The sequence below is a fragment of the Varanus komodoensis genome, unplaced genomic scaffold, assembly GCF_004798865.1.
Source record: "Varanus komodoensis strain SLA01 unplaced genomic scaffold, ASM479886v1 scaffold9, whole genome shotgun sequence".
In the NCBI taxonomy this organism is placed as follows: domain Eukaryota; kingdom Metazoa; phylum Chordata; class Lepidosauria; order Squamata; family Varanidae; genus Varanus; species Varanus komodoensis.
In genome coordinates, this window is record NW_025336598.1 from 32515636 (window position 1) to 32542561 (window position 26926).

Sequence of the window (26926 nt, forward strand, 5' to 3'; positions counted from 1 at the left end):
GCATAAATTTAATATTATCCACATGACTTGCACTGATGAAGATGTTTTGAAATTATTGCTTCCTATGAAATGGGGGAAAGCCGAAATCCAAATACTCTGTAATTGCTGGCTCATAAAGAAGTGGGTCCCAGCAACTGGTCTCCGGGTTGCTGAAGATGGCAGGAAGCGGGCTTCCCCTCCTGTTGACCACACTGCCATTGTGAGGGCTTCATCTCCTCCCCTTTAATCTTATCCATGCCTTTCCCAGCCGTTATCTCAGCCTGAGCTGAGCCAACTGCAGAGGCAAGAGCCTGGGCAACCACGGCTGCTAACTTATACAGAAATGCCGAACAGCTTGGCGCAGTGGAGGAAAACTGGGCAAGTGCCTTGTGTACCTGCCTGCTTAGTCTGTCGCCCCAGTGCCAGCTCTGAATGGGCAGCACTGGGGCACTTCCTCTCCTTTCTGATGGATCTTTCTCTTTGAGCAGACTTGGGCCAAAGAGATTTTCCAAGAGCGGACTGTCCTCAGACAGACCTTTCCATGCAGGACTGTCTTCTGTAAAGTAGGACACGTGGCTATGCTGCGGAAAGTGCCTCCTCCAGAAGGGAAGCTGTTGTAGGGAAAGAGACCCAAACCAGTAACAAGGACAGGATCCCGGCTTGCACCAGTGTACTCAGAGTCCCATCTGCTCTTATAGGCTGGCTGCTAGGAAAGTCACTGCATTTTGCAGATGTTTGGACCCCTGCCTCTAATCTGCTAGGTCCTCAGATCTTAAATGCTTACATTCCATCTTCACATCCTATTCTGCGTTCTGCTTTTCTCTTCATACCACCCTGCTATTGCCTGCTATTTCCTGCAGGTTTCTGCAGACGTGAGAACTTGCTATATGAGTTCTACATGGGCTTTCATTCTTATTTTCCATGGATGCCCATATACCTAGCCAGTGACATTGCTCTTTTTAATTGGTTTTCCACAGAAAAACAAGTTCAAATTATGAAATATACTTTGGGCAGGTTCTGAATAGATGGGCCTTTCAATTTCATTTTTAAATACAAACTGGATGCCATTCTTATTTTGGTTTGTGAAACTTTTTATGGATAAATGGAACAGTGGGATCCACTGGGATTTATTTTAGTTTTTGTTCCTAGTCACAATGTACAGATCCTTCCAAATGTCTTAAACTCTAGTGCATGCTTAACATGCTGATATCACTGCTGATGTTACAGTAAGTGTTCATAAACCATTGATATCACTTGAATAGCACCCAAAATGACTAGACATGGAACAATAACCTGTGGTAAGGAGATAAATCAGGCAAAGTTAAACAGGTATTTAAGAAGAGAGTAAAAATGGTTTAAATGGCTAGCTTTACGTTTCAGTGATATACCCAAAAAAGAAGCCCTTTAAGACCTGGATCTTGCTTCTGTTATTTTTCACTATCATCAGGAATTAATCCCTGATAAGAAGAGGATAGTTTGTAAGTTTATACAGCATATGAGAGCAACCTCCAACGCTCCCGTGGCTCCAAACATCAACTCTTAATGCTAGGAATGATAGTGAAAATGGAGCATCAAAATGATGAGAAAACACTGGGGTTTGAGGTGAAACCCAGTCAGTGAGGCTGCACAGATATCAAACAAAAAAACCAAACTGAGTGACTCCCCAGTAGAGAGAAATTGAAACAATTGTCTACAGAAACACTTGAGTTCTGGAAAGGTTATGTTGGTTGTGCCCCCTTCAGGCCCAGCTTTGGAGACATAGAAACAGAGTGAGTCAGAAGGGGCCTCCTGGGCCATCTAATCTGACCCCCGGCTCCAGCTGGCTCCGCTCACGACATGCCCACCATGGGCATGTCCAGCCTATCTTTGAACATCCTCACCGATGGGGCCTCAACCACCTCTCGTGGAAGCCCATTCCACACCCTCAGGGTCCTGTCAGGAAGTGCTTCCCGGCATCCAAATAGAACCTGGCACCATGTGGAACCTGGCACCATGCTTCCTGGCATCCAAATGGAACCTGGCACCATGGCAAACACATAGAAACATAGAAACAGAGCGAGTCAGAAGGGTCCTTCCGGGGCATCTAGTCTGACCCCCAGCTCCAGCTGGCTCCCCTCACAACATGTCCACCATGTGCATGTCTAGCCTATCCTTGAACACCCTCACCGATGGGGCCTCAACCACCTCCCGTGGAAGCCCATTCCATACCCTCAGGGTCCTGACTGTCAGGAAGTGCTTCCTGGCATCCAAATGGAACCTGGGTTCCCTGAGATTTGCTCCGTTGGAGTGCGTCCTGCCTTCCTCTGCAGGGGAGAACAGGTCTCTACCCACCTCCGTGTGACACCCCCTCACAAACCTGTATGTCGCCAACAGATCCCCTCTGAGTCTCCTCTTCTCCAGGCTGAAGAGACCCAGTTCCCTCAGTCTCGCCTCATACCCCATCCCCTGCAAACTGCCCACCAACCTTGTGGCCCTATGCTGCACTGACTCTAACCTGGCTATATCCTTTCTGTAATGAGGGGCCCAAAACTGAGCACAATACTCTAGTTGTGGGTGCACCAGATTTGTATAAAGTGGTAGTTATACCTACCACTTTATACAAAATGGCATTATCAGCAGCTAGGAGAGGCACTGAACTTCTTTTCCGTGAAAGGGGAGATCTCAATTGCACAGGTAAACCAGTCAATAAACAGGTGTAGATGTCTCACTCAGCTTGCTGACTAAAGATGCAGTCTTACCTATGCTTAACTGGATATAAGTGCCTTTGAACATTGAGGGATTTACTTTTTCCAAATAAACATGCATAGGGTGGGCTTTATGTTCAGATGCTTTTGCATATAGGGCAGAGTGTAAATATTTTTAAAAAATAAAATTCCCATGGCACCTCTCCAGGATCCATAAAATGATGGAAATTCCATGCCTAACTAAGAATTTGATGCAGGGCATAGGGCTGTTCGAATGGCTCTCTAGTGTCCAAATCAAATCACTAGAGCTTATTTCCAAATAAACAGTTCATAATCAGGCTTAGGTTTAGGCTTAGGCTTAGGCTTAAGCAGCTTGTGACAATTCTGGTAGGCAGTCAAATATCCAAAGATTCAAGTGCTTTCTCCCAGCCTTTATCTCCACAACAATGTTGTCTTTCCATATAGATACCAACTCTGAGCATCATTATGGGGAAGTGACAGAAGGAAACCAAGATAAATTGTTGTGATCCAACAACCCTGGCAATTCTTTGGCAGTTCAAATAGCCTCTAATCCATTGTTCTTCATCCATTCCTTCTCCATGTGTCCTAGTCCTTTGCTCCTGTGGCCGTATCAGAAGCCAGTTTATTTTCTCCTTATCGCTTGTTTACCATTATCCAGGCCACCCAGACTCAGATGGAATAAAGAGTCAATCATTGAAAACCAGGAAAGGGAGTCCAGATGTTTTGGACTTCAGTCCCCAGAAGGCCCTGTCATCATGGCCAAAGGTCAGGAATGCCAGAATTTGGTATCTAAAGCATCTGGAGATCTACTTCCTGCTCAGCCTTGGTGTAAATTATTAATATCTGTTATTTCAATGGATTAGCCCTTCTACTTCGAGACACATACACACACACACAGCTTTGAAAAAAATGGCAATGAATAATAATTATTCTTCTGTGCATAAGAAATTAAATATTGCTGTAACTTGGAAATGCAGTTGCATTGTATTCAACAGCTGTGGTCCTGAAGAGCAAATAGTGGCAAAACAACAGCCACTTTTGGCCTCCCTCAAGCCTGGAGTCAGATCTGGGAAACAACTGCACTTCACGTTTTAAAAAATATAGACTATCCCAGAACTCTAGGTGCATTTAATACCCGCTGCACCTAGGAGTGACCAATTCATTTAGTCTGCAGTCTCCCTCTCAAGACTGGATCTAAAATGTGAACCTCACAGCCACAATGTTTGAGTTAATCTTTGTACTTGTTTGTTTGTCCCTCAACTCCTGCTCTTTGCACCGAGTTGAGAGAGAGTTGCTGGTGCTTGGTCCTAAAAAGGGTTGCCTAGTGATGAATTATTCTCCAGATCACACAGAACCCTCACATGATTAGCAACCATGTGTGGAGAGGAGAGCGGGACCTCACCTGCCCTCACCATGATGTCTCTGCCATCCACGTGTTTGGAGGCATGTCCCTAGAGGCATTCCGAACCTGAGCAGGGCAGGCAGGTGAGAGGAAATGCTTCAGCCTTGACGATCCCCCTCCCCTTGTGGGGCAGGAGTGCTCGGTCTCCACATGTTTGGGCTGTCCAGGGGCAGAATGCTCAGAGGTCCACATCGGGGGGAGGGGGGGATGAGTCTGTGTGTACATTCTGCCCCCTTCTGCAGATATCCTCCTACAACCTGTGAGGAGACAGGGCTGGATCAGTGGGGGCAGCTTTCCTCACAGGATTGCAGGATTGTTAGTTGTGTGGGGGAGAATGGCTCAAAAGGGCTTACGAAGAGCTCGCTGCTCCTTTATGAAAGACCATGTGTTGAGGAAGATGTGTGAGCTTGCCTAACAGTGCACTGGGCACAGGTGCAAATACCCTTGCCTTCGCACATTTTGTCAATGGCCATCCTTGAAGGCCATTGCACTGCACTGCTCGTTTCCAAAAACTCTGTGGTGTTCCGTGGTAGAATCATACCACCTGTTCTTGAATGCTTGTGGTACCTTCGAATCCTGGGGAAGAGCAGGTTGCTTACCTGTAACTGATGTTCTTCGAGTGGCCATCTGTGCATCACACATATGGGTGTTGTGCCTGCACAGTGCCTAGGCTGGAAGATTAGAAAGCTAATGGTTTTGGCGGGAAAAATGCTCCGCTCCCCTCCCCCCTGCAGTATAAATAAAGCGGAGCATCCGCCATTTTACTCAGTCATGAAGACCGACGTTTGCCCCCTAACGTTCAAAAAACAGCATCACAACAAGAAAAAAATCGGTACCATAGGAATAACATGGAACTGACAGAAAAAACAGTCCACTCACTGACACCATGCAGGGCCAGCGGGTGGGTTGTGTGAATGCACAGATGGCCACTCGAAGAACATCAGTTACAGTTAAGCAACCTGCTCTTCTTTGTCATGGCCTCTGTGCATCACACATATGGGTGATTAGCAAGCTTACCAGACTTGGAGGGAAGGTGTCATCAGTGAAGAATGGCAGAGAGCACAGCTCTACCAAAGGAACAATCCCTTCTGGCGCGTACATCAAGCCGATAATGCTTGGCGAAAGTACATGGAGCAGCCCAAGTTGCAGCCTTGCAAATATCCTGAATTGGAACCCCCACTGCCAAGGCTAACGAAGTTGCTACTGCTCGCGTAGAATGCCCCCTCGGAAGTGAGGGCAAATCAAGCTTTGCCAATTGATATGCTAGGACTATGGTCTGCACAATCCATTTGGACTGTCGCTGAGATGAGACTGGAGAGCCCTTGTCATGAGCAGCATACTTGACAAAAGGTCTATTGGAATTCCTGAACGCTTCTGTGCGAGACCTGTAAAAGGCTAGACAGCGCCTAACATCCAGCGTATGGAGAGAGTGCTCAATCGGAGTCGACGGAGATGGAAAAAACGGGAGGACGATGTCGTGGTTCAAATGAAACGCTGTAGCCACTTTGGGAAGAAACTCGGAGTCCATTCGGAGGACGACCTTTTCCTTGTGAAAGTTCAAGAATGGTGGGTCTATGCGTAGAGCACACAGCTCACTGGCTCTTCTGGCTGAAGTAACTGCAACAAGGAAGGCAGTTTTCCATGAAACTAGGCGTAAATCTAGTGTTGCCAAAGGTTCAAATGGAGGTTTTGTAAGGGCCTGAAGTACAACAGAAAGACTCCACGTCAGCATAACAGGTTGAACCGACTGGTGCAAATTTTGTAGCCCTTTAAGGAAACGGCGAATCAGGGGTTGAGAAAAAACAGATGACCCCTGGATGCTGCCACGAGAATGCGAGATAGCAGCCGTATAGACCTTTATAGATGAAGGCTTGAGTCCTGAGCGATGAAGGTCGAATAGAAATCGTAAAATATTCTTGATCAAAGCCGACTCCGGAGAGAAGGAACAGGCATTGGCAATGGAAGAGAACCTTCTCCACTTTGCTGAATGCAATTTGCATGTGGAAGGTCGTGGTGCAGATTCGAGAATTGCCTGGCTATCCGAAGATAACACTGTCGGTCCCGAAGTGGACCTTGACGGTTCCGAGAGAGGAGTTGGTTGCGTCGATCGGGGCGGCAACGGAGCCGACAGAAAATTCAGATCTATCGGAAGTACCACACTGTGAGTTTCAGAGAGAGTAGGTCCAGGTGTCGGACTGTCCCGTTGTGTTAACAGATGAGGAACAAGTGGAAGTCATCGAAAAACTCCTCTGGACTGAGTGAGGAGAGTGGTGAACCAGGGTTGCCTTGGCCACCATGGGGTTATCAGGATTCCTGTGGCGTTGTCGTGCACAATCTTTGACACTACCTTCATGAGGAGTGGGATTGGAGGGAACGTGTAGAACAGGCAGTTCCAGTCGATCATTAGGGCATCTCCCCTCGAGTTCAACCCCAGCCCCGCTCTGGAGCAGAACAGTCCGCACACCCTGTTCGACTGGGTTGCGAACAAGTCTATATCTGGTTGTACCCATAACTGGAACAGCTGGTTGCAAACCACTCGATCCATCTCCCATTAGTGGGTAGTTGACATCTGTCAGCTCAGTGCGTTGACTGCTACGTTGTTGGTTCCTGCAAGGTGAACCGCCAGCATCATGATGCCCCGAGGAATGCACCAGTCCCAGATTTGCATTGACAAACAGGCCAGGAGAGGTGACCTTGTCCCGCTCTGTTTGTTGACATAGAAAACCGCAGCTATGCTGTTGGACACAATCTGTACAACTTGGCGGTGTAAGACAGTTTCGAAAGATTTGAGAGCGTTGAAAATTGCTAGAAGCTTGAGGAAGTTGATATGCCTCGCCGCTTCTCGTCGGGTCCATGCCCCTTGGACCCAAAGTCCTGCACATATCGTACCCCATCCAATGAGAGACACATCGGTGTACTGTCACTGTCGGTTGGGGTGGGTGGAACAGAACGCCTACAGATAGGTTGCGTGAAATAGTCCACCATGTCAGGGTGTGAAGGATCGAAGATGGAATCCGCAGAAGCTTGGTTTGTAGATCCCGCTGCGGACGGAACGAGTCGTTGAAAAATAACTGGAGTGGGCGGAGCCTGAGCCTTGTGTGTGGCACAATGGCCACTGAGACTGCCATGTGTCCAAACAATCTTTGTATAGTGATGGCTTGAACTTTCCTTTGTCGTCGAATCCAATGGATGTGCGTACACAGGGTGGCCCTGCAGGATGGAGGAAGGAATGCTCTTTGCAGGGTGGAGTCGATACGTGCTCCGATGAAATCGATGACCTGCATGGGAACAAGTGACAATTTCTTAAGGTTAATACAGAGTCCGAGGTCATCAAGCAAAGCACAAGTCATGGGAACAGCCGCTAAAAGGTCATCTTTAGTCTGTGACACAATTAGCCAATCATCTAAATAGGGGTAGACCTGTATACCCCGGAGCCGCAGGTGGGCGCAAACTGGGGCCATGCACTTTGTAAAGACTCTCGGTGCCATAGCCAGTCTGAATGGTAGAACATTGAATTCAAAAATGTCAAATCCGACAGCAAAACGAAGGAAGCGTCTATGGGAAGGATGGATAGAAATATGAAAATATGCATCCTTCAAGTCCAATGAGGCAAACCAATCCCCTTCTCTCAGCAACGGAAGAATATTCTGCAAAGTGGCCATCCAGAACTTCCTCAGTTTGATATATCTATTGACTCCTCTTAGATCCAGGATAAGTCGAAGACCACCGTCCCGTATGGGGACTGTAAAATATCTAGAATAGAATCCGTGTAGCCCATCAGTGCGAGAGAGTTGTCGAATCGCTCCCTTATGAAGAAGGTGAAGGACTTCATCGCACAGAACCAAAGATGGCAGTGTAAATCGGATAGGGCTCGACAGTGGAACGATGTCGAATTCTATTCTATATCCAACCTGAATGATGGACAGCACCCACCTATCAGATGTAATGGCCTCCCAAATGGGAAGTCGGCTTTGGAGCTGACTCCCAAAGGGGAGAGGGGAAGGTGGGAGTTGGAGAGATGAATTGGTTTGCCGGGACCATCAAGGGGACATTTCTTGGTGTCAAACCTCTTGCGGCCCTGGGAGAAGCACTGTGGAGGCTATTGCCTCCTATGTTGCTGGTGCTGGTGGAACTGTTGGCGAGGCTGATATTGCTGGTGCCCGTAGGGTCTGGACCATGGCCACTTACGTCTCACTTGTGGGAGTTCCACTCGACGCGCCGTCATACGGGACTCATGGATGGCTTTGAGTTTCCTATCGGTCTTCACGTGGAAGAGGCTGGAGCCATCGAATGGCATTTCTTCTATTCTCCTCTTCATTTCTTCAGGGAAATTGCAGTTCCTGAGCCACGCGTGTCGTCATAGCATCGACCATGGCCCGAGAATCAGTGTCTACGTGATGTCTCGCAGTAGACAACTGTTGAATGGTCACCTGCTTCGCTTAGTTCAAGAAGACCTTGGCTAGGTCTGCCTGCTGGTCCGGGAGGGAGGAGACTATGTTTTTCAGCTTCTGCATAATGAAGTACTGGTAACGTGCCAGTGTAGCCTCATAATTTGAAATACGCAACCTGAGTCCTGCAGCCGCATAGACCCGGCGCGCAATCATGTCGACCTTCCTCCCTTCCTTATCTCGGGGTATTGTATGTCCTCGAGCCTCCCTGCCCTGGGACACCACCAAATTAGGCTTCGGGAGCGCAGCAGGAAAGGGAGGTCGTCTTCTCGGACCTGGTACATAGATTCGTACTGGCGAGACGTCGCCTGCGGCTGAGCCGGTTGGTCCCAGGGCTGAACCACTGCCTGGCGAAGCATGGTAATGAACGGTAAGGCAATGGTGGCAGATTGCTCCCCTCGGACGATGTCGTAAAACCGGTCTGTGCTGGGCCCGGGGCAGTGGTAGGCCTCTATCTCCAGCAACCAGACTAGGCGAGAAACCAGCTCCGAAAAAGAAACATGGGGCTCATCCAGCGATCCCAGGTCTTGGGAAGTAATAGCCACGTCTTGATGGTAGCGGTAATGCCCACTGGACGAAGAGCTCTCAGGAGATGGTGGACGTCTGCGTTCCGTACGGCCAGAAGTGGACGGTGCCTCTCTCGGGATCGACGGCGAGCGACGGTCCAGAGGAAAAAAGGCATATGGATGGAGTCCACTCCAGGCAGGATAGCCACCATAGCCGTGCATAGCCCAGTCATCTGCATGGTGCTCCGACGAACGGCTCCTACGCCTAGGAGGAGAGTCTGGTCTCTCAGTTGGCCCAACAGCAGGCATTGGTGTCGGGGAGCATTGCCTTGGTGGGAAATCTCTAATTTCTCCATCAGAGATGGACTCCCTAAGCGGTGGCTCCTGTGGAGGAGACACGCTCTCAGGCCGAAGAACAGGCCTGGGGGATCCTGGCAGCATCACCTGCATAGCAGACTGCAGGGCCGGTCCCGAGGGAGTTGGTACCATGGCAGCTGTTGGTACCGAGAACCCCGACAAACCCGAGCCTCAGTGTTTGGGGCAATTGGGTTTCTTGCCCTTGTGGGCTGCCTTAACCGCCTTTTCCTTCCTCGGCTTCTTATGGCCGGAGGGCCTTTCTGGCTCTGAATGCTTATGCTTCTCCTTTTGTTTGGTTGGAGGAGAAGGTAGCTGTTGCGCTTCCGTTGGAGCAGCGCCTTTATCTGAAGGGAGCTGCGGCGGCTTGGCCGAAGTTGAGGCGGGGCGCTTAGGGGGTGCGGCCAGGGTAGAGGTGTTGCGCTGAGGCGGCGCAGCCGAGGAGGAGGTAGGCCTTGAGACCAGCTGGTCAGATTGAAGCAAGGCCTGGTCCCAAAGTAACTTGCGGAGACGATTCTCCCTATTCTTCCTGGCCTGTTTGGTAAAGGCCAGGCAATGCCTGTACTTATCGGTCCTATGCCCCTCGCCGAGGCAGAGGAGGCATAAGTTGTGCGGGTCCGCGGGAGACATTTTGGAGCCGCACTCAATACACTTGCGGAATGCCGCCAGCTGTGCCATCGCGAAAGGGAAAAAAGAGATAACAGTACAGAGGGTAAGTAATATTTTTGGTTTTTGGTTTTTGGTTTTTTTTTATAGAAAAAAGAATGAACAGAGGAACTACAACAAGGGAAGGAAAAACTGGGTTATATAACGAGGAAAAGGTAAGTTGAGTAAGATAAACGTAAAGGAGCACATGGCGAGATCTAAGCGAGAGACAAACAGGCACGAGGCACAGCCAACGGTGGTCTCAGAGACTGAGTAAAATGGTGGACGCTCCGCTCTATTTGTACTGCAGGGGGGAGGGGAGCAGAGCGTTTTTCCCACCAAAAACTGTTAGCTTTCTAATCTTTTGGCCTAGGCACTGCGCAGGCACAGCACCCATATGTGTGATGCACAGAGGCCACGTCGAAGAACCTACATTTGCTCTCCTACAGGATGGATTCTTAAAGTCACAGTGCCAGATAGTCACGTGTTAAAATGGGCATGCTCCATGGAGGTGTATTTTACCAAAAGTCTATAAAGAGCACAAACTGTTTTTCTTTAATTTTTGCTCTTTGACTATCACAGAGGCCACAGCTAACATATGTGCACCTGCTCTGGAGGACAGTCCAATCAAGTATAATAAAAGAAGTGATGTTTGATCGGCCTGTCAGTTGTATACAGAAGACCACGTGGATGTGGCATGGGTGCTCTATCTATACCACCTCTGTGAAGGGGCAGGCAGCTGTAAACCTGCATGCAACGGGTTACAGTGACTACCAGTTGCAAAAAATGTACAGGCAGGAAGTGTGTGTATTTATGAACGTAATTATTGATTGTAATCTTCCCAATAACTAAAGTTCAATGGGTGGGTTACAAAAAAAAAAAGGAAAAATATAAGATACCATGCCAATAGTTAAAAGCCTGCAATTCAAAGGAATTATAGCTATTAGGCCCTGACTGGATCGGAAACTGCAATTATTTTCCAAGATGGACCTTGTAAAAAGTACATCTGGTCATTGCCTGAAGCCGGGGGTTGGGGGCGTGGATTGGTGTGGAATGCAGGTCTTGGGCTGATTTGGGAGGTGCATGAGAATTGTCTTAATAAGATTTTCTTCCTTAAATTGTTGCCCATCACAGACATTCAGAATGGGAGTTTTCTAAGGGAGGGAGGAAGTTTCAATGTTCTGCATTCATTATGGGCACACAGAGTTGGATTTTCTTAAATACCTCCATTATGTAGAAATCTGAGATATTTCAGAATGGATCTGAAAATATATGTATTCCCGAAGCTGGAAGTGATCCCAGTTATGCCTGCAGCACAGTAAAAAGTGTTTGCCTCCGGACAGTATGAAATAGTGAACCATTCCAATGATTACAATAGTCACCTATTTTTTAATGACTAAGCGTATCTAACATTAGCTGTCTTTGCCAGGAAAGTGGGGGCTGGCAGGAGGGGGGGAATAGACTGAGAGTGCTGGCCTAGAAAAGTTAAACTTATTCTTTATATTACTACCAGAAAACTTCACCAAAACTTATTCCAAGTAATAAAATGCCCCCAATCTGTGAGAGCATCTTCAGAAATAACTTAATGGCAACTCATTTGCCTTTAGCATGTTTTAACCAGCTGATTTGCACACCCAATCCAAGTGTGCAATGTGGGGTAAATAATTTTTCCTCCCTTACAATTACAATTAATCTTAAGGAGTAGGAACCGGCATTCCCCCAAAAGGTGCCTTCCAGATGTTTTGAATTAAACATCTGCCCCAGCCACCATGGGCAGACAGGTGGCAAACTGAAGCTCAGACACATTGAGCCTGGTGGTCCCCTTGAAGCCAGTGGGACTACTCCTGGGTGCTCCAAATTCAGGAGTTTGGGATTTTAGTGGATTCCTATGGAACTGGCTTCTACAAAGGTGAGTATATTTGCAAGGAGGGAAATCTTATTCTACATGATAAATGCCTTGATTCTGTCCTGTGTGGTCACTGTCTTGGAGCATGACCCTCTACATCTCTACTCAGAAATAAGTCCCACTAAGTTCAGTGAGACTTAGTCCTAGAGAGGTATCCATAGGATTGCAACCTTAGAATATAGATCGTCTTGGACTATCTCACCATACATGACTTGGGAGTACTTGGCTGTGATTCAAGTATAAATAGTAATGAACCACAAGCAGTGATTTGAGATATTCTTGCCTTTTAAAAAAAATGCAAAGGCACTTGAATGCATGCAACTTTTTCTGATGCAACATGGATAGGATCATCAGGTATATGTGCAACCAACCAAAGTGGCACACTCCATTCTACTGATTTCAGGCCACAGCCTTTTGAGGTACAGTTTGGGCAACACACAAGGAGACATTCCCTGTGGCAGGGCACCATATCAAGGTCTTCTCCTCACCGTGTGTGTTCTGCTGCTCACTGAATTTTTTAAAAAATTTCTTTCATTCTCTAGTTGCTTAAGTAATAATACATCATTAGCTTTGACGCATAGTAGCTTTCTATTTTGATAATACTTTTACATTGCAATCCTACACATGTCTACTCAGGAGCAGGTCCCATTAATTTCAATAGGGTTTACTCTCAGGTAAGTAATTCTTGGATTAAAGCTTTAAGCTTTCTGAGTTTTAAGTTTCAATGCCATCTATCATGACCAAATAGAGGCAATATATTTTTTTTAAAATTCCCCCTGACCTAACTGTTCACATTCATCCACCTCCTCCATATGTATCTATATAGACTTAGAACTCAGGATAGCATTCAGGATGAAGTGGACTGTCGGCCATGAAATTTTCATTTTTAACAGGTCACAAGAAAATTTGCTGGTTTTGCTGCAGTAGAGTGATATGGCTGACCCTCTGGGGATGGGATGTTTCTAACAGAAACCTGACCATATCAGTGCTGTTTTGGTGGGGGAACACAGAATATAATTTTTAGTATAAGAAAATAAAATAAATAACTGTCTTCCACAAAATGACTTGGACCAAGGCTACAGTCTCATGCACACATGCTTGGGAGTAAGCACCATTGTGTCTGAATAAATACACTTTGGATTGTGTAGTTAAAGGACCTTAACTTTGGCTGGAGCCTGCCTGCAGTGTGTCTAGCTTTGTTTTCCTGTTAAATAAAATCTCAAGCAATCTGAGCCTGTAATATACTTGACAGTCTGGCATCCAGTTTCCTTACTGTGTCTATGCACAGCCCCAGTTTTATCACTGGAACCATTTACCACCTTCCATATGCAGCTGCTGTGCTCCACCAGCCAATGCTTGGTGCCTTCTGTACATTGCCCTCTCTTAGGGGGCGGTCCTGTGCATGTTTTCTCAGAAGCAAGACTCAGTTCTCAGTAAATGTGATGAGAACTGCAACCTTAATTACTGATATCAGTGTTACCTTGCCATCAAGAAAAGGTGCAAAACCATAGCAATCCATTGTGGAGGCCCAAGCTTCCAAGGAAATACAAATACACATATTCAAAAGATGTATTGCGGCTGGACTGATAACAACTCAGATACACTAAGAGACAGATTTCTTTATTTTTCTGGTAAGAGAGGACATGAATGAAAGTCAGATGCTAATGCTTGTTCCAAAGTAGGTCTCTTTGTGAGACAGAAGTTCCCTCTACAATATTTCCAACCTGTTATGCATATGGCTGACCCCACGTGCCCTGAGGACATTCCGCTTGGGATCCTGTCCAAAGCACAGTGACAAGGAAGTGGGTTCCATGGAAGTCCACAGCTCTTGGGAGTAAAACGGCCTTGGATCTGGCCTGCTCCCACAGAACTGCATACAGAATAAACAGTCTTGAAAGAGAGTTTCTTACATATTAATTCTAAACATTCACATCCCATGTTTGTGCTGTACTGACAGAGCAGTGAATAAACCTGATAAGCTACTTATTGGTGCATCCTAGTATTGGACTGTTAATAACTGTCCAGAAAAATTGTTGAAATGAAGAGGACCATATTGCTATGGTTGTTGTTTTCTTAGGTATAATTGACTTTTTCTGTCCTATGAAATGCTTTTCATTTGGATCTTTTGCTGGCTTTTCCTAAAATACGAAACTTTATGTAGCAGTGACCTGACCAGGAGTGCCGTTTAAAGAGGAGGGGCTTTATTTTTTCTACTGTGCCTGAAGCCACATTTTGTTACTTCTCAGGAGCTCCTCTACTGGGGACCAAATCAAATGTAATTTAAAATCCATTTCAATCAGATACAACTTTCCCTTCTCCCCCTATTTTTATTCCAGAGAAAGTACAGACATCTCAATCCAGTTCAGAAAAACTTTCCTACCCTCCTAATTCAAACCAGCACCCTGAATCTACAATACAGTAACAAACAAAAAACTCCACAAAGATATAGCTGTTGACAGAATTAAAGAAATGTTTGTTTTGGCCTGGCTCTACACATGGTGTGCTATGTTACAAATAATTTAATGGACCTGCAAACTGGGCACGAGTGCGAAAAGCTTTGCTTCTTTGTGAAAACACTCTAGCATGCTTTTAGTTAATGGGCTGTATCCAAATTGCCTATAGTAGAACTCTACTATCTGGATGTTTCTGTACGTAGGAGAGCAGAGAGATTATTTGCAATTCTTCCATTCCTCCTGCAGCCCCAAATGCACCTGGAGGCTGATGCTGGGGGCTGAACTGGGCAGAACAGATGAGCAAGAGCAGGTCACATCCCTTGCTCCAGAAAGATCTGTTGGTTGACCAGAGTCTCTTCTACACGTGTAAGGGAACTTTTCCATTCATGGAATTCTAGATCCAAGCCAGTGCTGAGTAACCATGACAAGCATGTATATATTCTTAAGTCCTCTTCTAAAAAATAACAGCATCAATCGTGAATCAATAGAAACAAGCTGAGAAATCTGGCCCTCCCTGAAATGGCACCCCGGATCTCGAGCCTCCGAATGGTTCGGCTTTTTTGTGTGACTGTCTGGTTAGAAGGATGTCCGCTCTTCTTTCACAGCACCAATTCTATCGTTCACTTCCAGATCACAGAAGCATATCAAATATTTGTTTAAGTTCATTCCTTCAGTCATAGTTTGGCTTTGGTGAAGTGGTATTTTCACGTCAAATCAATATAATGATCATCTGTGGTGTTGTTATTGTTGCTAACGCTGGAAAATTAGATTCTCATTGCTTTTATGAGATTTTCAAAAGTTGCACAGACCTTTATTGTGCTGAAGTGGAAAAAGAACTAAGTATCTAAGCTTGATTGTAATGGTAGTTTTTGTACTATGTCATTGGCATATGTTAAATTGAGGCTAGGTATTATTTATAAAAATTACTTCTGTGTCACTTTTAGCCCCCAAAGCCTGTCCCCAACTTCCATGTGACTTATAATTAAAAAACATTTGAAATATCACAAACAGCAACATTAAGAACAGGAAGAAAACTATCTTTAAAAAAGAGCGGAGCCTATTCATTTTAAATGGCTTAAAAGCCACAAGGAACAAACAAGTTTTAGCAGCCCAGCTAAAAGAAAATATGTAAGCAACACATATTTTTAAAGTTGTGAATAAGCAGACTTGGCTGATAGTTAAATCCTGTTTGTTAGATTTGTTTTAAACCCTGGAAAAAAATTCTGCTTTCATATATTCTTTGCTAAGATATTTGAGTCCAGCTGAGTTTCTCTCATTCTCCATGACACACAGGTTATGTAGAGTAGCAAGTCAAGGAAAAAGAGATGCAAAGCTCAAAATCTGGAGATGGATTGGAACCCATTTGTCTGTGGGCCTAGTCCACTGGACTACTATGGGCTATACTAGAGTATTAACCAAGGCAGTCCACTAGCCACAGACAACCTTTATCTAATAAAAGTAGTACTAATCTTGACATCCTGAAAGGCTAGCAGTATATGCATCAAGCTGCACAGTAATTCACCTTTATGTTTTATTTAACCTAAGTGCCTCTCCCCTGAGCAAAATGGGATCTCCAGAAGTGCAGGCCAATTTGTATTAAACTCTCACCTTGCCTTCATCAGGTCCTAAAGGGGTTTCCAGAGTGCTTACAAGCTGATATCTGTCTCCACCTCAACCAAAGTTTACTTCAAAACTGCAAAGCTTTCCGGGGGGCCAGTAAAGGTTGTCTTCGGGCTTTGGCTATGAAGTTTAAGACAACACACGCACCTCCAGGAGACACCCTCGTCCATTCTGGTGATGTTCTGACTGCACTTTACTTCCTCTCACGAGGTTCCATTGAAATCCTCAAGAACGACATGGTGGTAGCAATTCTTGGTAAGCATTCCAATGCTGGTTAAATCTGGAAAATGATGGTTTCTCATTTAACTGCAATTCCTTTTTTAGACAGGATCCAACACTGTATGTCAGAAGGAACAAAAAGACAGATGGTACTGCTGTGTTTAAACAGATTTTTTTTTGGGGGGGGGGTCAGGTTAATGTAAATGTAAATTGCAAAAGTTTTAGAATTTTTGAAGTTAAGTAAGATAAGCTGCATTGCTTCATCGGGACATACTCCCGGGACACACATATAAGTGTGTATAGCTTTTCAGCCTGATGGAGAAGTCCTAAATCATATTATGTGACTGATAAGCTGGTGGAACTATTGTTGTATCCATCACATGCTAAACCACTGATAGGGGAAAAAAAACCCACGTAATTGCAAATACTAAAATGGCATAAAATTGAAAGATTCCCCCCCCCCCAGCACCCCCAGTGCTCACTAATTGGGGACTGTGGCAGAATGTCACCCAGAAGCAGGGCTTTTTTTGTCATAGAACGCACCAGAACAGTGTTCTGGCACCTTTTTTTCAATGGATTTGTAGCAGATCCGCAGCAAACATCATTAACATAGTGCCTGCAGGCTGCTATTGTGTCTGCTATCTGATAGTGAGAGATAGCTGCTCGCTGGCCGCTGGGCTTGAGATTGGTATGTGTGCTTACTGCTGGCAGGGACATGAGTTCCGGCACCCTTTTTTATTACAAAAAAAGCACTGCCCAGAAGTATCCACATGGTGGGACTCCATGAACTCACAAGCAGAGGGATATGCCGCCAGCACGCACAATCACAAGACACACCCCCTGCAGATTTGGTGGAGAACACCGCAGCACCTGCACAAAGATGGCACTGCAGCACCTGCAGTCCAACAAGTCCAGTAAGTAGCCCAAGCAAAAACGATCCTACCTCTGCAAGTCTGCAGACATCCTCCACAGGCAGGGCTTGAAAGCCCCTTCTGCTCCTCACAACCACCATTTCCTGAGCTCAACACACACAAGGGCAGGAATAGGCCAGGAGCAACAATAGTAATAGTAATAGTAGTAGTAGTAGAAGAAGAAGAAGAAGACATCTTTCTTTCTTTCTTTAATAGAAAAATGCACCAGCAAAGCCTATTATTATCTTCATCTACAGACAGAAAGCCAGGTTCTTTCCCTGTCATTTGTGACTAACTAACAAGAAGACACAGTGATTCATTTGTATCACTCAAAGCAAACTGGCAATATGATTGCATCATATCTTGCCTATGAACTAGCACCATGGCAAACACATAGAAACGTAGAAAGAGAGCGAGTCAGAAGGGTCCTCCCTGACCATCTAGTCTGACCCCCAGCTCCAGCTGGCTCCCCTCACAACATGCCCACCATGTCCATGTCCAGCCTATCTTTGAACACCCTCCCCAATGGGGCCTCAACCACCTCCCGTGGAAGCCCATTCCACACCCTCAGGGTCCTGACTGTCAGGAAGTGCTTCCTGGCATCTAAATTGAACCTTGGTTCCCTGAGATTTGCTCCGTTGGAGTGCGTCCTGCCTTCCTCTGCAGGGGAGAACAGGTCTCTACCCACCTCCGTGTGACATCCCCTCACAAACCTGTATGTTGCCAACAGATCCCCTCTGAGTCTCCTCTTCTCCAGGCTGAAGAGACCCAGTTCCCTCAGTCTCGCCTCATACCCCATCCCCTGCAAACCGGCCACCAACCTTGTGGCCCTATGCTGCACTGACTCTAACCTGGCTATATCCTTTCTGTAAGGAGGGGCCCAAAACTGAGCACAGTATTCCAGTTGCGGGTGCACCAGAGTCGCATAGAGTGGTAATAATACCTCTCTTGATCTAGAAGCCACACTTCTGGCTATGCAACCAAGGGTGGCGTTTGCCCTCTTGACCACCGCATCACACCGCTGACTCATGTTTAGCCTGCAGTCAACCAGCTCCCTGAGATCCCTTTCACAAGTGCTGCTCTCCAGCCACTTGTCCCCTAACCTGTACTTATGACAGCTGACATATCAGTGTGGAAAGTGCATCCTTAACTGGTATGATACCTGTCCACAACAGAGAGGTTGCGAGGCTGCATAGATGACTAATGGCAGTTTTCTGTTGCACCACAAGATACGCCCTCAACTTCAGTGTTCGTATAGCAGTGCTATATCAAACGTCTACAGGAATCTCTACAGATGAGTACCAGGCACCCAGCAGAACACACAAAGGTCAATTGATGTGGCAGGAAATGATGCAAGGGAACCAGTTGCCTTCCCAGGCCTGTTTCCGGTCAAATGTGAGGAATATAAGTCTTTCGCTTCAGGATCTCTTCCATTCCAGATGTTGTTTTCTGAAAATAAAAGAAAAAAGGTTTGATGTTGCCAGGTGTTGGTTTGGTAAAGAGTGGTAGGCAGGGTTCCCTCACCCACACTCTGGTTTGATTTTTGGCTAGTCTCAGCTGGGGGCAGATTCTCCAGTCTGAATGATCCAATCTAGGAAAGACTGCAGCATGTAATTTAGTTTCCTGAGCGCCAGTGTGGTGCAGTGGTTAAGAGCACAGGACTGGGACTCCAGCAACCTGGGTTCCAGCCCCCACTCAGCCATGGAACCAACTGGGTGGCTTTGGGCCAGTCACACTCTTTGCCTAACCTATCCTACAGGGTTGTTTTTGTGGGGATAAGATTGAGAAAGGAGGAGGCAAAGGATGTGAATTGCTTTGAGGGTTTTTTTTAAAAAATAAAGTGGAATAAGTCTAATAATAAATTTGGGTTGCACATCTTTCAATAGATCAGAATGCATGGTTTCCAGGAAGACTTAGCTAAAATTGTTTATTAAGTGGCAGCTGGTTCTAAACATTTTTGAGAACTATGCTGTGCTTTTTATTTTAGTGGGAAGAAGGGCATGTACAAATGTCATGTAATTTCTCTGTCTTTTTTTTAAAATTATTGCTGCAGGCAAAAATGATATTTTTGGAGAGATGGTACATCTTTATGCAAAACCTGGGAAGTCAAATGCAGATGTGAGAGCTTTAACCTATTGTGACTTGCATAAGATCCAACGAGAAGACTTATTAGAAGTTTTGGATATGTACCCTGAATTTTCTGACCTGTTCCTCACAAATCTAGAACTCACCTTCAATTTGAGACATGAAAACCCCAAAGTATGTGAATGTTTGAATTTTCTTTCATTAGTGAATAATATATTTTGAGATTGCGGAAATTAAGACAGCATGGGAACTAAATCTGTTCATCAGAAAAAAACAAATGATCTAGAATGGCAAACATTAGCAAAAAAAAGGGGGGGAGGGAATAATGCTGGTGATTTTCTACTTCTCCTTTGGATTAAATTTGTTCATCTCAGCAGGGCTTGAAAAATCTGGTGCTTTGTCATGGAAACATAACATTTTAAAAAATGGTAGTTGGGTAAAAGTATCCCGGCAGGAAAAAGTACAGCAATTATAACAATAAGATGGAAAATATAGAAAAATGTGGCTTTCAAAAATGTGGAATCAAAATCTTGATTCAGATTTTGAAAAGAATACTTACATTGTCTTGAAATTGGAATTCAGTCCCACTGTAGTTAATGGCAGAATGCCTCTTGATCATATGTTATTGTTGTTGTTGTTTTCATTTCTATAGTACCACAGCTGAAGCTCTCTGAGCAGTTCATGCAATCGGTTAAACAAATATAAAAATATTAGAAAATCTCAGAAAAACTTTTTAAATGTTTGACATGGTTAAAAACAACTAAAACAGATGATAAATCAGAGTGACTCTGCAAACTGTGGTGATCCCCCTTAACCCCCTGGGTGGTCAAGTAAGTCCATAAAAGCATCAGAAAAGTGGGCTATCTTAACCTACCTTCCTTCCTTCCTTCCTTCCTTCCTTCCTTCCTTCCTTCCTTCCTTCCTTCCATTTTTATGTCAACTCATAACCTGAAGGTTCTCTGGGCAGTTTACAATGCTAAAACAAGATAAATGCATATGTACAAAACAATAAAAATCAATAACCAAATAAAATAATAAATAAATAAATAATCACATCACAAAATATATCCACACATACCAATAAGCACAACCAGTAAATTAACCAAAATTAGATTAAAATAAATAATCCATAACAAAAACTTAAACATGAAATGAAATGAAATAATCAAAAACAAGACAAGCTGGCCACAGTGGGGAGGTTATTCCATAGATGGGGGTCACCACTGAGAAAGCCCTCCCCTAGTTGTCACTCTCCACACTTCCTTCAGAGTTGGCACTTGGAGGAAGGCTGCAGACATTGAGCACAGTGCTGCGGGACTCAAGGCAGACTCTAGATCAGGAACACACAGCAACCCCAAAAGGATCCATGTTGCTGTGGCAAAACCAGGCAGGACCTGAGTGGTCTTTTATATACCCTCCAGTTGGTCTTTATGATTGCACTGGTTCTAATCTGTGCAAGTACCTCCAGATCTGATGCTAAAGTGCTTGCAAGGTGAACCTACTCCACACCCCAGGAGCTGCATTGCTGTGCAGATTCTACTAGAAAACCCCAGTGACAGCTCCGTTATATACACAGGGATGCTGAAGAACCCTAAAACAGATTCAAATTGGGTTTCTTGGAATCCATTGTGCAATTCTGCACACTCGCAGACTAATTAATGTGCTAGTCCTCATGAGTTCATGTCCATTAGTGCTAACTTGTATTAACAAATGCAGATAAACGCACCTGTGCAAGTGCTCAATAAGAGTAAGTGCTAAAGGGCTACCAAAGTTATCCTGCTAAACATGTTTTCCTTATCACCTATAGTTTCTGTTTTGAAAACAATTAATTAAAAATACAAGGAAGTGTTCTCTTTCTTGTTTCCCCATTTGATCAACTTCTAGGCACACTCTCCAGGGCTTGCAATCCTTGGACTGATGGTCCATGAGGCACAGCAAGATGGCTGCCTCTGGTGGCAAGCACTGGATGCTAATAAACAGAAAATGGCTTTATTAGTGTTTTAACAATTATTTATTATTTCATTATTAAGTATTGTTTGGCCAGCAATACAGCACTGGGTTTTTCTGGATTAGGCACCAAAACAAACATATTTTGGGCTGGCTCTGTGCCAGTTCAATAGAATTCACTTTAGAGCCCCATTCACCTAGTAGCAAAAGAAAGGCTGGGAAAGGCTAGCAGCAGCATTAGCAGCAAGAGTGAGGGAACAAAAGAGGATTTCAAATATTACTTCCTCAGCTTGACCATAACTTACAAGCCAGCTGTCAAACTGTCTCCCTGGGATAAGGAATATCTTATTGCTTTGGAACTTCTTAGGCCAAGTTCCGTCACGTCAGACTGTACTGAATAAGTCATAGAAGAGTAGTGTTGGAAGGGGCCAGAAGGCCATCAGGTCCAACCCCCTGCTGTTTCAGGTCACCAGTTTACACCATCCCACTCAGAGGGCTGTCCAAATGCTTTTTGAACGTCTCCAGCAAGGGGGACCCACAACTTCCCCAGGTAATGGGTTCCATTGTTGCACTGCTCTGACAGCCAGCAATTCTTCCAGGTGCCTAGTCTAAATCTAGACTGGTTTCTCCAGACTTAGACTGCTGTCCTGTGCACCAGAGGTGAGGAAGCTCTTTCAGCCTGAGAACCAAATTCATCTTCAGAGTAGCTCTCGGTGGCTTCATCCCAGGGGTGGGGGTGGAGTAGGCCAAAGTCAAAGGAGGTAGGCAGGGCACAAGCGGAGGAGACCCAACATAAAAAGCATGCCAGCACACCATAACTTCAAGCTTTTACTGCCAGTAACTAGGCCTTTGGAAAGACATTTGAGCTGTTTGGAAGGAGGGAAATAGCTGCTCTTTTCAAAATGATTTAAAAGCCAAATTTAAACCCAAAATTTTAAAAACTGCAGTAGCTTACACAAATAAAGTCGCAAGGCCTTTTAAGCAGTTCAGTGCCCCAATATAATATAAAACTAATTAAATACTCTGTCATATAGGACTGTCTTAACCTAGTGCTGAATAGGTTTTGGGCGGTTAGTGGCAGATGGGCCTCAGTAAAGGGCTTGTTCCATAACTAAGGGGTTGCCACTGAGAAGGCCCTGCTCCTTGTGGCCACCAACTGAGCCTCCTTCACAGTTGGCAGTCAGAGACAAAAAGACTACCAAAACAGATTACTGAACCATGTTATCCCTGACCATACGTGAGAATAACTGGGCCACCGGCTGAAGCTGGTAGAAGGCACTCCATGCCACTGAGTCCACCTGGGCCTCAAGTGACAAAGAAATCTCCAAGATCACCCCCAAGTATGAACCTGCTCCTTCAGGAATGTGTGACCCCATCCAGAAGCCATTGAACTCACTCCATCTAGTCAGAAGAACCATCCACTAAGAGTATCTCAGTCTTGTCTGGACTAAGCTTCAGTTTTTAGCCCTATCCTGTCCCTTGTCACAGCCAGACACCTGTTTAGCTCATCCACAGCCTCACCTGCTGAAGATGAAAAGCAGAAACAGAGCTGCATGCCATCAACACCCTCCAAAACTCTGGATGACCCCACTTATTAGTTTGATCTAGATGTTAAATAGCATGGGAGACACGACTGACCCCTGTGGAACCCCACAATGGGGAGTCCAAGAGGCCATGCAATATCCCCCAAGCACCACTTTCTGAAGCCATTCATCCAAGTAGGAGTGGAACCACTACTAGGCAGTATCCCCTACTCCAAACTCAGCCAGCTTCCCTAGAAGGACACCGTGGTCAATGGTACTGAAAACTGCCAAGAGATCCAGGAGTACCAGCAGGGTCACACCTCCTCCAGACTAATGGTCTGGGCATTGCTAGTTGCCCAGAAGATGGAAAGCCACCAGGCATACCATTCTAATGAGAAGTTGGATATTTAAGTGTTTATTCACACAAAATGCTTCCTAACAAAACTAGCATATCAGGGAGAAAGCAACCATATACGCCTTTCTGTGAAATGCTACTTTCGCCCATGTAGACATTATTTTATGATTCGGAATTATAAAATATACAGAAGTAGACCATCTAGTAGTCCCATATTGTCCCCCTGATAGGCTGTGGCTCTCCAGTATTTTTGGCGGGAGTTTTTCCTGCCCTACCTGGGGATGCCTGGGATCAAACCTGTGAACAGGCGCTCTGCCCGGGAGCTACAAGGGCCGAGCAGAGAGACACTGGATGCAGTCTGAAACGGGACATCCCACTAACATATATCTCTTGTGGGGCTTCTGTAAGTCGGTGTTCTCTTTAATGCTATGGCCTACCTCTTGCCTGGGGTGGGGTGGGATCAGCACTTAATTTCCCATTATGCTGTTCCTTGTTTGTATGGACAAACTGGCAGAAAGAACTAACTTTAGAGCAAACACAGGATAGCAATTTAAAAAAGAAAATCTAGCTTCAGCTATGTAAATAATCACTCATTTCAGCCAAATCAAAGAAGGAAGAGCTCGAAAGCTAAAACAAAGGAATGTATAATTTGCCAGCATTATTGTTATGCAAGGCAACATTTATCACCATTATTGTGTAATTAAACATCATAGCTAATTATAATCAGCTACTACATTGCTGTCTGCAATAATACACATCAAATAAGGAGTTGTTTTCACATTTTTTCTTCACCAAGCTTTTTTGGAGAACACACTGCTCAAAGGAAAAATCATAAATCATTCTTCTGAGTGCGAGATAGGAAAGGCACTTTAATTAACAATCACACTCTCACATTAACTTTCTTCTTTCAGACTCATCTACTCTTCAGTACATACACATGTAATTAAAATTGTGAGTCTTATCCAGAAAAGGCTTGATTTTTCTTTCGCGTAAAAGAAAAAAAAATCTATGGGTTAGTGCCACCAACAAGGAGTGTGAGAGGAGCCATTTGCTGCTTTTCCCACTTTCCTGCTGTCTCTCCAACTCTGCTGCAAAATGCTGCTGATGAGTGCAAGCCAAGGGGAAATTAAGTTGTCTGCCCTCTTTCCAACATGGGATCCTTTCACTAGATCAAAAAGCTTCTGGATGGGAAGAGCCCTTCCTTTCATGCAGGGGAAGGCAGGACCCAACCCAAAGTAAACTCATGAATAAATGTGTAAAATAAAATACATCTAATTTTTAATCTATGGCTATCTCATTTATCAAGGCTGATCTTGCAATAAGACCACAAACAACCAATGAATCCGATGGTAACAACAGCAAACTCCGAAGAAGGAAATTGTCTTTTGAAAGTGAAATTGATAAAGGTAATTAACTCAGTTTGTAAAGGGATTGCATTATGTTCTTGAAATGATAAGCCTGTCCACAAAAGCCTCTGCACAGGACAAACACACAAAGAGAGGGGGTGCCCCAGCTGCACCCCTCTCTTTCACTGTGTTGCCTGGAACTCTATGAGGGCGACTGTCCGAAGAGGAGATGCTCTTGGAAATCTGTGTTCTGGCTGCCCAGACCAGGCAATTGTCCTCCATGAGCCGAGGACAGCGAACGCGACCAAGGAGGGGGACAGGACTGGAGTGCTCCCCCCTCACCTGCTCCCCCTCATCAGGTGCAGCATGCCTGAATAGGGCTGGACTCCTGTATGTCCAAGGCCTGTGTGGGTTCATGAATATGCTCTGGAGCCACATGTCCAGTGTGTGTGAAACAGACTACGTTCATATTACATGTATGCTGGTGTTGTTCAAACCTCTCAGTTCATGGTACAGTACACAGAAGAGAGTGACATGCTTTATCCAGAGGACACCAACATGGCACTTGTGGGTGCCATGGAACCTGCACTGGTGTCCATCAAGAGACTCACTCCAGGATGCCTGCAGGCACCTGAAAAAACAATTTTAAAAAGTTGTTCTGGTGGTTTAGTATATACACTTGCATTGGTTTGAAATTCATGCACTTGCATGGATTTCTATCAATCATGCACATGTTTCAACAGAAGTAGGCCAGTTGGCTTCATAAGTACCCATTTGAAGGTGCCCACCTGTTCAAACACCGAAAAATGTTATAAGGACATTAATTCACTGCATTACAGGAAGTGAATGTTTATCCTTCCAGTGTTGTGATATCAGTACTTGAGCTGTCAAATGGGTACAGAAAATCCATTTTCACTATTTCTTAATTTTCATGAAACATGTAAGTAATTTAGAAGTGCATGCACATTGGTGAATATTTAAGATTGTTCCAATACAAAATGTATCTATGTAATCTCCTCCCCTCAAAAAGGAGCTACGACTGGACTTCCAAAAGCATATGTTTAAAAGAAGCATTAGCTGCCTGATGCCGTCAGCAATTATTAGCATTATTAGTCTTATTATGCATTTATAGCCTGTCTTTTTTCCTCTCATGAGGAACGCAAGGTGGCTTATATAGTGATTAGCTGGATTAGAGCCCCTTATTAAAGAAAGAGATGCTTTAGTGTCCAACAGGCATGATCTAAACATTTTTTGCTGATCAAGAAAATGCCTAAGATCCACAGACCTAACAGGTCTGTCAAAGCAATGATTGATAATGGCATCACCCACAGCAAGTTCTCAAATTCTCAAATGTGCCATTTATCCAAAAGGGTGGGGACCCCTGCTGTATTGTGTGTGTGTGTGTGTGTGTGTGTGTGTGTGTGTGTGTGTGTGAGAGAGAGAGAGAGAGAGAGAGAGAGAGAGAGAGAATGAAAACATGCAGTGTTTGCTTCTTCTGCCCCAGTACTAAACACATTTAGCTGGACAGCACTCTGATGCAGAAAACGATAATGTATGTTTAAAATAAAATACCAAAATAAGCATGTATTACCATGTACATGCCTGGCTAGCCACCCCAACTCTGTGTGTGTGTGTGTGTGTGTGTGTGTGTGGATAAAGGAAGGAAGCGGCAGAGAGCAGATGTCTCCCCAGCAGCCCCCACATGCCTGTACTAGCCCAGATGTTGGACATATCTAGCACTGCTGCTCCATCCCCTCATTTGTGAGGAGCAAGTGCAGAGTTTCAGCGCTTGCTGCACCACTGGCAGTCATGTCCAAGTAACATCAGGAAGTTGAGCCAACAAGATCAAAAATCCACCTGCACATTTACTATCTTCAATAAATCCGGTGCTGATAAATGTTCTTCCACTGCAAGATACAAACAGAATTGAAATAGTCTCTCCACAATAATGGGGTATTGTATTTTTCCCCCTATAAGTTCTGTTCAAACTGCTTGGTAATATATATTTTCTGTGGGGTGGGGAAGGGAAAGGTCCAGTCCTGAGCTGCCATTTATGGGGGAAATCTAAGCAAGTTTGAAAAAAAACACACTAAAGATTTATTATTTAATGTTAAGTATTTACTCATTTAAACATGATTGTCCATCATTACTCATGAAATGTCCAACTGTGAGATCTCTGCTTCTGAGCAGACATGCATGGGATTGCACTGTTACAGAAAGTAGCAGTTCTCCCTATGCTATGGAGGAATCCTGTTTCTGAAGAGAGTTGTTTGAGATACTCCTGAACTCTTGATGCTGGATAGACCATGATTCCCAAATTAAAGAGCAATTTTCTTTGTTATACAAGGAAGCCCAGTATTTTATTGTTTAACAGAAAAACATTACCTTTCCATCAAAGGGGATATCTTTGAAGTGCAAAGCCACAGGTGATAACAAAGCTGTCAAGGAAATGCCCCAATTTAAGCAATTCTACACACACACACACACACACACAGAGAGGGGGGGGGGGGGGGAGAGAGAGA

At 44.9% G+C, this 26926-nt stretch overlaps 1 protein-coding gene across 1 annotated transcript in view; it reads left to right on the forward strand.

The window, feature by feature from the left end:
• Positions 1-26926, forward strand: part of KCNH7 (potassium voltage-gated channel subfamily H member 7) — a 323164-nt gene that overhangs the window by 271899 nt on the left and 24339 nt on the right. Inside the window, exons 9-11 of the mRNA XM_044417898.1 lie at positions 16021-16273; positions 19202-19407; positions 24365-24464. Coding sequence (XP_044273833.1) covers positions 16021-16273; positions 19202-19407; positions 24365-24464 — 559 coding nt within the window. The remainder of the gene's footprint in view (positions 1-16020; positions 16274-19201; positions 19408-24364; positions 24465-26926) is intronic.